General features: G+C 39.7%; 2 protein-coding genes across 2 annotated transcripts in view; both read right to left on the bottom strand.

Annotated features, from left to right (window-relative positions):
- LOC109111822 (CKLF-like MARVEL transmembrane domain-containing protein 8) overlaps positions 1-4,056 on the bottom strand; it is a 24,648-nt gene extending 20,592 nt beyond the window's left edge. The window contains exons 1-2 of the mRNA XM_042745506.1: positions 4,050-4,056; positions 3,963-3,964 (exon numbers count right to left, since the gene is read on the bottom strand). Of these exons, the coding sequence (XP_042601440.1) occupies positions 3,963-3,964; positions 4,050-4,056 (9 nt within the window). The remainder of the gene's footprint in view (positions 1-3,962; positions 3,965-4,049) is intronic.
- Positions 3,139-15,481, bottom strand: LOC109052384 (catenin beta-1-like). Its single transcript, XM_042745781.1, has 16 exons — positions 15,303-15,481; positions 8,872-8,921; positions 8,123-8,347; positions 7,749-8,002; positions 7,061-7,299; positions 6,717-6,918; positions 6,481-6,625; positions 6,290-6,393; positions 5,879-6,217; positions 5,645-5,803; positions 5,443-5,562; positions 5,187-5,337; positions 4,875-4,996; positions 4,729-4,789; positions 4,050-4,281; positions 3,139-3,964 (listed from the first exon to the last, which is right to left on the bottom strand). Exons 2-15 carry the CDS (start codon positions 8,882-8,884, stop codon positions 4,076-4,078), a joined length of 2,340 nt encoding a protein of 779 aa, XP_042601715.1. The 5' UTR covers positions 8,885-8,921; positions 15,303-15,481; the 3' UTR covers positions 3,139-3,964; positions 4,050-4,075.

The raw sequence follows: 15,481 nt of genomic DNA, 5'->3' as shown, positions 1-15,481 counted from the left end.
CCGGCCCAAGACTCAAACCCACAACCTTAGGGTTAGGAGACAAACTCTCTAACCATTAGGCCACAACTTCCCCACACAACTGAGTTACAGTCCACGTTTGTGTTGTTTTAAAGGTGCTGTATGTAAGATTTTGCCTCTACTAAAGCATAAAAATACCATAATAAGTTAACATACCTGTTTATCTGAAAAACAATGCTACAGTCAGTTATTCTCCTTTGAAAATGTGTGTTCTGGGCCAGAATGTCGGTTGCTGTTTTGGTTTGTGAAACCCGCCCACTGCCAGTTTACCCAGGCACCCCGGGTTGACAGTTGACGAAAAAAACAGCGTATTTCATTTCATTAATCGTCAAGTGCGCTCGTTCCTGTTTGTGTCGTCAATCTGGCAACCTGCGTGTGCGTCAAGTCTGAGGAGGAGGTGCCGGGTGAAAAAAACCCTCTCCAATATTTTGAATTTGGACTGCAATACCTAGTTCAACTACTCGGCGTCAATCCTACATACAGCACCTTTAAATGCGCTCTAATAATCTGGAATTTATCTCCTCCCACACCTCATATGGCTCCAGAGAAAGAAACATGAACTGCAGTAAACTATTGTCTAGTTTGACACTTGCCGTCTTCAGAGCGCAGGGACTGACAGACACTAGATCATGATCCTCTGTGAGCTTTGATCTCGCGTACCGTCTCTCAAACACACAGCCGTCCACACAGGTGTGTCGCCTCGAGGTGAGGGCGCGTGTGGGTGGGCGGGAACAGGTCAGAGAGTTCTTAGCTGTCTGTCTCTCTTCAGGGCAGCCAAAATCTCCCTTATTCTGTCATACCTTCTCTTTTTGGGATCTGACGATGTGACTTCTAAGAAAGTGTTACAGGAACTTTGTATTCGTTTCTGTGAGCGTCTAGCTGATGGGTTTTGCCCTGTGTCTATTAAAACACACTTTTAACACTTTTATTTTATCCACTTAACATTAATGGTCCAATAGTGGATATGCATGAATCACAAGGAAAATCTATCATGTATCTTTTTCTTTCTTTTTTTTTTCTGGAATAAAAATGTTGCATTTTGTCTTGTTAGGTAGTAGCTATTCTTGTGCTCTGAATAAAAAGTTTTATTAGATATGACACAATATAAAAAATACTTGGTTTTCAAGTGATATTTACACTAGCCTACTGTTTAAAAGTCTGTGGTCTGTAGTTTATTTGAAAGACATTAATAGGCTGCTTTTATTCAGACATTTATAATGTTACAAAAGATTTCTATTTCAAATAAATGTATTAAAATAGAAAACAGCTATTTTAAATTGTAATATTTTATGATAAAATTAAGTTTTTTACTGTATTTATGATCAAATAAATGCAGCCTTGGTGGACATAAGAGATTCCTTTCAAAAACATGCTTCCTGAACCCAAACATTTGAATGGTAGTGTTTATTAATTTCCTTCACAAATCATGTCTCATATTTTATCTGTATTTATTAACACTGTTGTCACCCATAAGTACACTAAAACAATAAAATTGTATTAGGGGCAAAAAAAGTTGGATGCAGTGGAAATGACAAGCTGATAATATTTTTATGTAAAAAAAAAAAAAAAAATTTACAAGACATTTTTAATGTGCCGATTATTAAATCATATGAAAAAAGAAGGTTTAAATTAATTTTAATTAAAAAAATACCTGTGTGATTGAAGTTAAAGAAACACCTACATAGTCATTGGGTCCTGTACTTTCCGAGGCTCATATAAGTCCATTCTATAGACATGTTGTCCTGCCCCCTGTCCAAACTGGGCAAATCCACCCCCCTCTCTTTTTCTATCTGAAGAGGGGGATGAGTGTTTTTTGTGGAGGCGGTGAGGGCTGCTCAGCACAAAGAGCTCTGGCAACACTTCAAACTACAGCCGCCGTTTGGCAAGGCCTCAGTGAAATTCCTCTCACAACAGAAAAAAAGAGGTGGAGGCAGAAAATGGAGACGTTCATAAAACTTCCAGAGTGCAAGTTAAAATGCTGATGCTTTAAAGCTCATTTAATGCTAAAACAATCTATGTTTGTACGGATATCGAGCAAACAAAAAACATGCAAAGAGCCTAAAAGATAACCTCAGATATAAAATGATGTACACTCCCCGTAAACATGTAATCTATAAAAAGGTAACTCTATAAGTGGCAACAGACATGCAGCTTCAACAAATCAATTAAAAAGCACATCAAACATGAGATTAATGCATCGTATCAGGACTGCTGCCTGTCTGAGTAAATTAAATCCAACTGACTTGAATCAGCCAAGCTCAAGACATCCATTAAGATAAACATGCTCTCTGATCCGAGGCCCATATGGATCTGATTTAGAAAAAGGGGGTAGCTAACAAACCCATATGCGTGCACAAGTGCAGATTTCATCGCCCGCCCTCGTCCCCACACATTCAGATAAGAGAACGGAAATCATCTCCACCCCTCCAAGGGTGATTCACTGATAATGAATCTTTAACTGTGATTTCACACGGACATAAGAGGCCTCCAGAGAAGTGGAAATTAATGGCAGGGAGCAGAGAATGCAAACTCTGACCCAGTTAAACACATTTACGTTTATAGGCATCTTATAAGTGCACATAGTCAATATGGATTGTACTTCATAAAGTACTTTAAAGATTACAAATCTGATGAAAATTTAGTCACCTTCAGCCTCAGGCCATCCAAGATGTAGATGAGTTTATTTCTTTATTGGAACAGATTTAGAGTAACTTCGTATTATATCATTTGTTCACCAATAGCCCTTCTGGACCTCAAGACGGGAATCAAACTGGGGTCGCCGTGAATGCAGTTGCGCTGTATATGTCGGCACACTAACAATGAGGCTATCGGCGCCGACATGGATTACTCTTGTTATCAGTTGTATGGACTTATTCTGACGGCACCCATTCACTGCCATGGATCCATTGGTGAGCAAATGATGTAATGCTGAATTTCTCCAAATCTGTTCTGATGAAGAAACCCTCTCATCTACATCAGCATATTTTCCTTTTCAGGTGAACTATAAGATCTTAACAGGGAAAGGGTGAAAAGGGGCAAACAACAAAAAAAAAAAAAAAAAAAAAACCTTATGAAAGTCACAACAGTTGCCTTTTACATTTAGGTATCACACAAACACAATGGAATAAAAGTCTTTTATTGATTAGCCATGTCATTATCCATGTTCCCAAAAGAAGCCGCACAGGCTAACAAACAATGACGTTGCTTCAATAGAGAGACTACCTCCAGATATCATAGAAAAGATTTCTGTCTCTGTGTATACCTCATAAACCCCATCTACCCCCACCCACCCTTGCTGCATCCACACCCTTTTTGGAACAATAGTGACATTGAAAACTGCTTCTTCTTGCTCAAATTTAAGCATTTTGTAAGAATGCATATAATTTTTTGTACTCCCAACAACCACCATTTTAACTGATCATATAAAAAGCTACACATTGTTACACTTTCAGTCAGATTACATAGGAACTGATATTAGTGTTGTACACTAGCACGTGATAAAGATCCAGAAACCAATGAGGCAAGTCCACTACAACTTAACACTATAGAAGACATTAAAAAAGAAAAATATGGAATACAAATTAAAATAGCAGAAACAAACAAACAAACAAAAAAAAGATCAAGCTAGGGTCAGTACCATGAAAAGGAAACATAAAATAAAAAAAAAGGTTAAAAATAGTTCCATCTTAAAAGATCCTTTTCATGTGCACTCGTCAGCATCCGCATCACAATCCCTCTGTACTTGCATTTTTCCATCCAGGGCAAAAACAAAAAAGGGGTCGTAGCAATAAAGGAGACTGATATCCACCATTTCCCCATTAGATATCTCCTTTTCGTCTGCGACAAGTGTGTGTTGTGTGTCAGGCACTTTCTGAAACACTAGCCCACCCTCTGGCAAACCTTCCACGACTCTTCAAATCACAATGCAGATTCATTCATCATACAGCTGTGGAGAGACAGAAGTTCATTAATGTTCACTTAATTCAAACTTAAGCAGAATAGAGTCAACAAGTTTCTGAAGCTCATCTTACCTTCCATACTTGTAGACCGTGAATGTTTAGAGGTCCGTGTCGAACCAGGCCAGCTGATTGGAGTCTGTGGGGGGCAGGCCATCCATTAGGTCCTGAGTGTGGCCCAAGTCGGGCAATCCCTCTACGGGGTATTCTGCTCCAGGATGGTGGCCTACCATCTCATGCTCCAGCATGCCATCCATACCCAGACCATCCTGAGCGTAGCCAGAGTGGAAAGAACGATAGCTGGGGTCTAAAAGGGATGAGAGATTGTGAGTCTTGTTTAAATAAATGTCTACATACATAAATGTTATTTAAAAAAAAAAAAAAAAAAAAAAAAAAAAAAAAAAAAATATTATTATATATATATATTTTAAAATATATATATATATATATATATATATATATATATATATATATATATATATATATATCACACACACACATATATATATATATATATATATATATATACACACACTATTATAAATAAATTTCTCTTTATTTGAAAGGCTTATTCCATTTTAAACTTTTGATAGTTACATTTAAATGAATGTTTAAAACTTTAAGCAAACATTTAAATTAATACATTGATTAATGCGTTTAAGTGTTTTTAAAATAAATGAGTGAATTATTGTATGAAATAAAAAGGTTAAACAATTGAATTTATTTATAAATAAAATAAATAAGAAGGTCTTACCATCTGGTCTGTATCCAAGAGGCTCTCCCTGAGCACCAATATCAAGGCCTAGGTCACCAGTCTAAGACAAAACAAAAACATTTTTGGCTTATAAAAGGGGATTCATACAGCATGGTCTTCATCTGAGAGCAGATGAATGTTTGTACCTCGTTCCAGGCCATGGGCTCCGTTCTGAAAAGAGAGCTGGTAAGTTCCACAGAAAGACGTTTCTTGTAGTCCTGAGGCTTATCCTCAGACATGCGGAACAGAACTGCTGCAGCGTATGTGGCTATATAGAGATAAGTACACGAGAGAGTCAAGATTAATAGAAAGCTTCTGTGTCCTAGACCTCTTACACCCTTTAGCTGGTAATACAAATCCACACCAAAGAAAGAAATTGGAAAGATTTGTCCACTGATATGAAGAGATTTTTTGTTATAATGCTGTATGGTATCTGTCAGTAGGGGGCAGTCACTCACCCACTCCCTCGTTCCTGGAGTGCAGAAGCTCTGTGAGAGGAGCTGTGGCTCCTTCTGCCTCAATGGCCTCTGCTGCCTCCTTATCCTGAGCCAGCTCACACAACACTCCTGCGGCTACTCGCTGGATGTTCTCAATAGGAGAATACAGCAGCTACAGAGCAAAAGAAACACTAAGAAACTCTCAGAGTTTACGAGATCACAACGACAGCCATCTTGCATGTAGAATGTGCGAACAAAGGCAATCAGCAAGTCATACTTGTACGAATAGGGGGATGGTGTTGAGCCCCCTGATGACGATTCTGTTGTGTACGTCTCTGGCCAGGATGTGAAGTGCTCCAGTGCAGCCTTCCACAATCTCCTCCATACGAACTCCCTCCTGAATATTACAATTATACAACTAGTGTCGTTTAATTTTCCTCAGGTACAGAAAATGCCTACAAAATCCAAACTTAACTCACCACAAACTGTTGCTGTGTGCCACCCATTGAAGTGCGCCTTTGGGTGTCCTGGTGTGCCCTCACCAGCAATTGGACCAACCGGGGAATCGCACCCTGCTCACGGAGTGGTGCGTGATTGGCTGGGCATAGTGCCAGATTACGGATCAGCCCGACTGTGGCCTAGAAGAGTGTGGGAAGACTTGTTAAAATGTGCAGTATTTCAAAAGATCATGCACAGAAAAACTGGCCACATACCTTAATTAACGGCCAGTGTGAAGGTGGGTGCAGCAGTTTGACCACTACAGGCAGGCCGTAGTGAAGACGCACTGCATTCTGGGCCATCTCAGCATCTTGGTGTCTGGATGTTAGATGGCGTAGTGCACACACAGCAGGTTCGGTGATGTCCTCTCTGTCACCAGCTCTGAGAACAGTACGGACCAGGGCCTCGATCCCACCCACTTGGCAAACCATCATCTTGTTCTTGTAGTTGTTACACGTGAGGTTTGAGAGTATGCCGGCTGCACATGTGACCACATTGATGTCATCGGAAGCAAGAAGCTGAACCAGAGTGCCAAGAAGTCCTTCCATCCCCTCCTACAAGGCAAAATGTTACTTAAGTTGTTCAAATATTCATAACACGAACTGTTAATGGTTTGCATGAATTACCTGCTTGGTGGCAGCATCTGACAAGTTTCTGAGAGTCCACAGGCAGTTTTGAACCAGACGCTGACTGGGATCCGTCAAGTGAAGACCAAGAGCCTGCATACCACCTTAAACGCACATAGAAGCATAAGATGAGACCCTGACATAACATACATGGACGCATCCTTAACTGGCACAAGCAGAAATGAACATACCAGCCTCAACAATGGCGGGTTTGTTGCTGGAGCAGACAGACAACACCTTCAGCACACGACTTGTGGTCCAGAGCAGTTTCTCATACGTGTATGTTCTCATGATATTGACCAGAGCTTGAGGTCCTCCACTGGCCAGGATGATCAACTGTGGTGGCAAGAGTTGAGACAAATTAACATGAGTACATCTAGTGCATTCTTCCCCCAGTTAGCAAGATCAATTCATGCAATGCATGTACCTTGCTCTCCTGGTTGCCGTATGCCAGGATCTGTAAGCAGTCTGTGGTGATGGCAAGGAATTTGACATTGGTTTTGTTGAGCAGGGCCACCATCTTCTGAAGTCCTCCAGCTAGACGGACAGCCATTTTAGCACCTTCCTGATGAAGCAGGAGGTTGTGAAGGGTGGTGATGGCATAGAACAGCACACTATCAACGGGGGACCTGGAAAACCAATCATTTAATATCCATTTAGTAGAGAACTGGTACAGCACAAGGAAGGATTAAACCTTCAGCGTCATGTTCAAATTGATTAATTCAAGACTAAAGCATCCGTGCAGCAGATTTTCTGCTTTGGTGCTCTTACCCGAGCATTTTGACGAGGGCAGGAATTCCTCCTGACTTAAAGATAGCGAGGAGGCCCTCTCTGTGATGGGACAGGTTGTGTAAGGTACCGGCAGTACAACGGGCAGTCTCTACATCATTGGTGTTCTGCATGGTCCTCACGATTGCCGACACCATCTGGGGAGAGCGCATGATGGCGTGGCGAGAGGCCTCTTTCTTGGAGAGCTGGTGCACCATCACTGCAGCTTTGTTCACCACCACCTGGACAGGAAGAGTGACAGATGAGGGGGAAGTGAGATGGAGCAGATTTGAACTTGCTTGGCTACTTGTCATTTAGCTGTGCAAATGCAGAGAAAATCTGGAGTGAAGTGACTAATTTCCTTGTCAGATGCAGAAGTCTTTCAAGGGTCACTTCAAACTAGTGATTTTCTCTACCAATCTCAGATCTGCCAACAGGAAACCACTACCTTATGCAAATAACAACATCCAAAAGCAAAACTTAAGGTGATTCAGACAAAACTGTCATTGCTTCAAACTTTAAGTCACTATATGGCTAAAAATAATCTTAATGAAGGCTCTTTTTGCTAAAAGATCTTCTATTTTTAGCTTCAGCTGCAAATAAATATTCCCTGAAGCAGGAAAGCGTGTCTTGTCAAAGGAAATTGGAATTTTGATGGCTTAACAAGCATGAAGTACGGGACGTTTCTAACCTGGTCCTCATCGTTGAGAAGTTTGGTGAGCTCAGGGATTGCTCTGGTGGCCAGTTCAGCATCATCCTGGTAGTTAATGAGATTGACGACTGCATGTTTGAGCATTTGGGATGGCTCGGCCAGCCGCTGCACATTGGTGGGGTGGGTGGAATCAAACTGGGTAGAAGTAATCTGCATGCCCTCATCGAGAGTCTCGGGAAACATGGCAGCACGGACTCGCTGTGCACGGGTCATGGCATACTGCCCATCCAGGTCTAAGAGAGGAAGTTTGTGATTACCCAGAAAAAGAGCAAGACTGAAAATATCCAGTTAGAGGGGCTTCCATTTTTTCCTAACGCAAACACCTTGTGTTGGAAGCAAATACTGCCACATACCTGCCACCTGCTCAGGTGTGAAGGGCTGGTTGAAGCCCTGCTCCCACTCAAAGAGCACCTGGTTGTCCAGATCCTCCTCCTCAGGGTTGCCTTTGCCTGACAGAGATGGCGCTGTGGTGGTGGCCCCAGAGTGAATACCTGAATCCAGGTAGGACTGCTGCTGCCAGTGACTCACAGCAGCTTTACGATCCTGCTCCATGGCCATATCAAGCTCCATAAGGTCAGCTACAGGACATAAGACATTCAATTTAAAGTTCTTCCAAACATTTTTTTTTTTTTTATTCTACTCTAAAGACTCATGATCATGCAATATTCCTACACCTCATTGAATTTGCATATTTCAACACCTGCAGCTGCAATGAGCTCTATAAAATAAAAGAATTGCCGCAATTTTTTTTATTGCCGTATCAGCAAAGGCTATATTCATGATTAAGTTCTACACCATTACAATTAAGATGTCTAGTATGAAATGAACTGTGGTTAACAACTAAACGCAAAAAAAACAAAAAAACAAACCTGTCTGAAATCTTAATTTTAAATGCTAAATTTGGAAATGCTATTCCAGTTCCATTGCAATGCAAACACTATTTAGTATTCTTGTCAATATATTGGGTCTGTGAGGGTTAACCGAAATCATTCAGTAAATAAACCTGTTCTTTATCAGTTTACCACATCTGTGTTTGTGTCTGCGTCAAGCAGCAGTCATTGAACAAACAATGACTGACACGTTAACTTAGAAAAACACTCACACTGGGTAGCCATCGTTGCGTCAATCCCTCAGTCTGAGCGACGTCCAAACCTGTAGAAAAAAAAAATAATAATTTCACCGATAAGGACAAAAATAAATCTACATAACAGAACCAGTCAAGCATATAAAGGTCCAGAATTGAGCTCCATTTTACAAGTTAGCAGCAACATTTGTCTATTCCCCCTCAGACACCAGCTGTTTTACAAGAGAGAAAGAGGCTTTAATCTACATTACAGACCCTAAAGGTAGTTGTTAACTGTGGGAAACTCCCCTCATTTAATCTTTAGGGTGTCACGCGAGAAGTCGAGAGAGGGAGACGGGACGGTGAGTCATCTTGGCAATGCCAGTAAAAACATGCTGAGGGGGTTAGTCAGCTTCATTCATCCAAAGCTGATGAGAACAATACGCCATCAAGCACCACAAATTATGCGATTATAAACAGCCAGAGGATACAAAACCAACACCGATCTTAAGTTGCTTATTAGGATCTTAAGTTAATAAAATCAGATTTACCCCTTTCGCTATTAATATGGCAAATTTCACTATAGGTTGCAGACTATTATTCTTGGATCATGGCATAGACCCAAATTACGAAAAAAAAGAAAACAAGTTTCATAAAAATGTGCAGCCATATTGTCCTTTTTGGGTTATAAGTAATCAGCCATTAACTTACAGGTGACTCGAGCTGAAAACTCTCACCCAACTGAATATTTCGTGGATGGGGGGGTTAGATCACTACAGAAACAGATATGTAATTTGCAAGCAATTGAAAAACAACTAACATACCCTAACATGTGGGGTCACACAGAAAGGAAATTACTACAAGAACACAGTGCATGAAGTAAATTCTTAACCACCAACTAGACTATTTACAATTAGGCATGAATTATTTAAATTGCACAAAAAGAAAAAAAAAAAAAACCCAGACCTTTCTTAGGGGTATTTACACATTCTTGTTCAAAAGCAGCTAGATGGATTGCCATGATTGAACAGAACACAGGGACCTCAAGACAGATTTTAAGAAGTTGGACTATTTTTAACTTGACACACTGTCAAAAAAAAATGCAACCTTCATCTTGCAAGATGCTTAAGTGTAAATGACTGCGACGTTTCCAAGAGTTTTTTTTACATGACAAAATACTGCCAGCATGATTCTGTGCTTTAACTGTTATTTAAAGAATGGTACAGCAGGAGGAGAAAAAAAACAACTGCATGGTTTTTAGTTGACCAAAACCTTGGGTCAGTAAGCTTTTGTAATGGTTTTATAAAATAGTTTATGCTTACTAAGGCTGCATTTATTAAATTCTGATTCCATGTTACTAGTATTACAATTAAAAACAACAACAAAAAAAGTCTTATTTTAATAAATTTTTAAAATGCGATTTTTTTTCCTGTGATGGTAAAGCTGAAGACCGCTAAGCGTTACGTGATGCCCAAGAAACATTTCTGATCAATGTTGAAAACAGCTGTGGCTCTTTAACATTATTCTGGAAACTTTGATTCATTTTTGTCAGGATGTTTTGAATAGAAAGTTCATTCATGTAGAAAAAACAAAAAGGAAAAAAAAATCTCGTCACAAACATCTCAACTGTTACTTGTCAACAATGTGCGTCTCGTTGCTGAATCGATCTTAATTTCTTAAGTGAACCCCAAACCTTTGAACGGTAGTGTATAAACCATGTAAAAACAGTATGCATTTGCTAGAGAACATGTAGGTGTCTGAAGTTAAATCACAGTGCTCTAATGAACTCTGAACCTCAGATGCCTGGAATTCTCCAGAGTCTCGCACAGAGCCTCAGGCTAGTGATGCCAGTTCATGGGGTGGAGGACACATTTAGAAGCGTGAAAAGATGCCACAACGAAATGAAAGCTGCCAAGCATTTAGAATGTGAAATAAGTTTCCTCACGCTGGCCTCAAACCAGAGCAGTCGATTTTTTTTCCATAGGAAACTGCTCATGTCTGCTTCAGGGACAGTCTTCCTTCCTGCATGGGCCTTCAGCGCGCCAAGCAGCAATTAAATCAATGAAATTAGTCTAACATCCCTCCTCGGCTCAAAAAAAACCCCTAAAAGCTGTCTAAATCAACACATCTTTCAGTATAAATCAGCATCAGATTAAACTCTTCCATAGAAAGAGGTTAATTAATAGGCTTACTGACTTGAGGGGACATTTTCAAAGAATAAACACTGAAAAAGCGGACAACCCTTGGAAACGGAAACGTTGACAAAATCGGTTTTCCTGCTTCAGCGGAGAACATCAGCTTTCACATCGTGCAAGCCACAAAAGACCCGATATGCGTCATGATATCGGGGTTAAATGTACATACTGCGACAACATGGGAAGAAACCGAAAGGCTTGTTTCCAACTTAACTACACATTAGGCAACATCAGTCAGTGTGGTTAACCCGACCACAAACAAACATCCGAAGAATTAATTTGGTGCCGTGGAAAGAAAGAGCATCACGTGGCAAAGGGGATCAGTCCAAGTTTGAATAGTTCAAATATTTACAACCTAGTGCTCGACCAATATGGATTTTGGTGTAGCCCGTGCAGATATCCTTCAAGGTTTGTAAAAAATTTAAATGTTTGTTAGATATTCAAGGCCTTGTTTAAATTATGAGCGCGCATTTGCTGAATACTAATGGTGGATGAGGAATAACATTTGCACTTTCTATTACTAATCAAAAAACAAACAAACAAAAATTCCTATTGGTTTACTTTAACAGTTCTAATAATAAGTTAGACAATTGTTAAACAGATACAGTAATGAAGACAGAATGTGAGTGCTGTGCAAGCTCAGGGATATAATTAAAATTCCTCCTGACATCGTCAGTACCGATAATGAACAAATCCCTAATATCACATCGGCTGACCACTAAGAATCTATGCACACAGTGGCACTGGGAACAAGTGTAATAACACAAAACAAGAGGATAATTTGCACACCAGTAAATGCTTTTAAAGCTAGAACATTATTATTGTGACCATAAGAGTTAAAAAAAAAAAAAAAAAAAAAAAAAAAAAAATCTGTATTCAATAATGCAGCCCGTTTTTACATTTCTAAATTTAGAGGCCAGTTATGACAAACTTAAACTCACTGAATTGCATTAGGTACTTTATTTAAAAAATTATCTTATATAAGATCTGCAAAACGTATTTAAACATTGTAAAGTGTCTAAAATCAGAAGGTACAACAAGTGTATTGGCAAATTAATTAATGTGTAAAGAAATTCCAGAACTTAAAAATCTTACATTTGAGGACAATGCAGGTTATTCCAAAATGAATACATTTGTAAAGTGAACTGAACTTCTGCAGATGTCCCACAGTCACGGGTGCAGAGACTGTGTGAATCAGAACACAGCTCAAGTCACATGCACTCCAGAGCTCTCGTGCTAAATTGCAACCCTCTGCAAGTAGGTTAAGTGCTGGTTCTCAGCTGGATGAGCATCCAGGCTGTCTGAGAACATACGGCTGAGTGAGAACAGCTTTTAATCATGAAGCTGCAGAATAACAGTGTCATCCTTCACACAGTCGCCAAAAAAACCACCTTGGTACATACAGCATTCTAAAGCACTACTGTAGCAGAATATTTCGACATGACCTCCAAAATATAACATCAAGAGTTGCTTTCACATACAGGTATTTACAGGAAACCTTGCTTATGATAACATCCTGCAGTCAGCGCTGGACATTCCTTTCCCGTGTGTGTATGTCTGCATGACACAAGATACAGCACTTCAAATACAGGCCTGCACTGAAAGACCCCACTAGCGGGAAACGCATCGCTGTGAAGCCGTGCCAATGTTAATAAATTAGGCTTTTTAAGGGTGCATGTGAAGGCAGAGGGATGATTTGAGAGCAAACAGAGGCAGCTGCGGTAGTTTATGCAAAATGCATGTGTAGTCCTCCACAGTGGTGAGACTAACCTGGAATTAATTTACCAGACAATAAACACTGAAGGGAGTCAGACACGAATGTACAGGGTTTTCCTTGCGGCACCAGTCAGCATTCCATACAGGCGGACGTTCAGACGAATCACTGTGTGATTATGGGACAGATTTGGAAACTGAACCTTCAAAGTAAAGGAAGGCCATCTGATTAGCCCTCTTAATGGGCTCATTTAAGGTTTATTCACTGTATCCTGTTAACAGAAGCTGAAATGTTGCTACACAGGGCCGGTGCAAGCAAGAGCGGTTTACAATTAGTGCTGTAAAATGATTAATCACATCCAAAATAAAAGTTACAGTTTACATAATAAATATACACACTACACACACATTTTATTTATTTTATATATATATATATATATATATATATATATATATATATATATATATATATATATATATATATATATATATATATATATATATACATCTGTATATATATATATATATATATATATATATATATATATATATATATATATATATATATATACAGATGTACATATTTAATAAAAATGTTGCTCATTAAATATATACACAATATAAATTATATTAATATAAATATTTGCAAAATATACAGAGTTTATATATAAATATACACAGTACACATACAAATATTACGAGCACAAAAACTTATTTTGGATGCGATGAATCGTTTGACAGCACTATTTACAACAGCCATTCAAGAAGTGCTTCTCTGGTAGTTTTGGGTGGACTGTCCCTTTAAGATCATTTATTTCATTACAAACTGCTATGTTGATCCAAAATCTCAGTATTTGTTGAGGACACAAAATAACAGGTTTTAAGCAGAACTGGCAGCCCTGTTCACACAAAGAACGCTAACTATTTTATATATTCAATTCCACGTAATCTTTTTTTTTTCTTCTCCTCAATACAATGAACAATGAAAGTGAATATACTACTTTTGGCAAAGTCATTCAGGTTTGAAACATGAGGACGAGTGACAAGTTTTGTTTTTGGGTAAACTGTTCCTCTAAACAATCTTTTGTTGAAAGCATTTGATATAAATTTACCAAAAAAAAAAAATGTATCTATTAGACAAGCAATATCTTCGGTTTACTGAAAGCAGCCCAAATACATCCTCAGTAAACAAACCCAAATTATGTTCCAGAGGCGATCAGTTTCTTAGGTTCTTCCATAAACCCGGCATTTCTGCGTATGATGGGAAACCGAGGTTGTTTTTAAACAGACTGCTGTGGGTATTTCCCACACAGGTACGAAACTCAAAATACGCTCGCCGCTAAAAACGCGACCTCACACGCGTAATCGTGGAAAAGTTTCGACCTTCTTCAGTTTCCAGAGCGCACGCTGCAGTCGGACTTAAGCCCCGCCCACACTTCCTCCAGCGGAGAGGCCCACGGGGGCTGATCTGAGACCAGCTCTTACCGAGCCTCTCAAGGTGGGTACGTGTGTGAAGTGTGTGAAACAGCTGTTCCGGACTCTGGGAGCAGAGGAACCCAAGCCCCTCCTGAAAGCACGCAGGAATTCGGCCATCAGGGCCTTTGTTTCGAGGAAGAGTAATGAACCCTGAAATGTTTCAACTCCGTTTAAAAACTAACTTTCAAACCGGCCTGTCGGATGACAGAGAAATGTGATTATAACATCACACCAAATCTGAGGAGACAAAACAAGGACAATTCCTGTAGCAAAAGCTTACTCTTTTCCTCCCAAATCATGGATATCCTCTCAAACAAAACGGAATTGACAATCCATCCAGCAACTATTTTTTTGATCACTTCAAATTGAATTAGGAGTTTCACATTACACTCTTTTCAGGTTGACTAACATGAACATAGTTATGCAACAGAATAGAAAATATTTTACAAATAAGGAAAAAACTGATTTTTATCCATTCTCACGAATTGATAAAACTATTGCATTTTTGGCTGACATACTTTGACCCGATTGAATTGGCAATCTTACAGACTACAACGATCATAATCGATCGGCTCAGTTTTCATTATTATTTGTAAAGACGAGCACAAATAAAAGTTCCCCGGTACGTTACGTCTGACGACATAAACTGTCGAAGCCGAGGAAACTAAATCACGATGCGGTTAACAAAAACAAGGTATACTATTAGTGTGAAACCCAGCACGGGGAGTCCCTGGTGAAATCATGAGTTTTTACCAACACCGTTTATCGACTGAGATCTGCTGTTAGCTCGCTGCTCAAACCGTAGACCTGAATGAAAGCTAACGCTAGCCAGCGTTCGCGGAGCTACCGTTACAGTAAACAAACACAAGAGTCAATGTGCGTGGTGCATAAACCTGCAATTTAGAGGAAAACAAGCATTCAATAAAAAGTAAAACCCTAAACGAGTCGTTTTTAAAAATGCTCAGCTCGCGGAAGGTAGACCCAGCCTCAGGTTGAGCATGGAAAACCCTGGGAAGATCCTCCCGATGCTCCAATCTCCAAACTAACTTACTAGGAATGGAATCATTCCGCGTTTAAAACGCTTACCTGAAATTAAAAAGATGAATCGCTTTGTTTGGCCGGCGAAGCCTGACCAACGCGTCGGTATCCAAATAGGAATGAAACAGCCAAGCCAGCCGGTGAGATTCCCGGACGGGTCGCTGCTCTCCTGCGTTAGCGCTGCTGCGAACCTTCCGCGCTGATGTGAATCTAGACCTTAAAATGGC

The sequence above is a fragment of the Cyprinus carpio genome, chromosome B19 (genome assembly GCF_018340385.1).
Source record: "Cyprinus carpio isolate SPL01 chromosome B19, ASM1834038v1, whole genome shotgun sequence".
Lineage (NCBI taxonomy): Eukaryota > Metazoa > Chordata > Actinopteri > Cypriniformes > Cyprinidae > Cyprinus > Cyprinus carpio.
The sequence above is the reverse complement of the archived record's forward strand: the minus strand, read 5'-3'. Positions and strand labels throughout refer to the sequence as shown.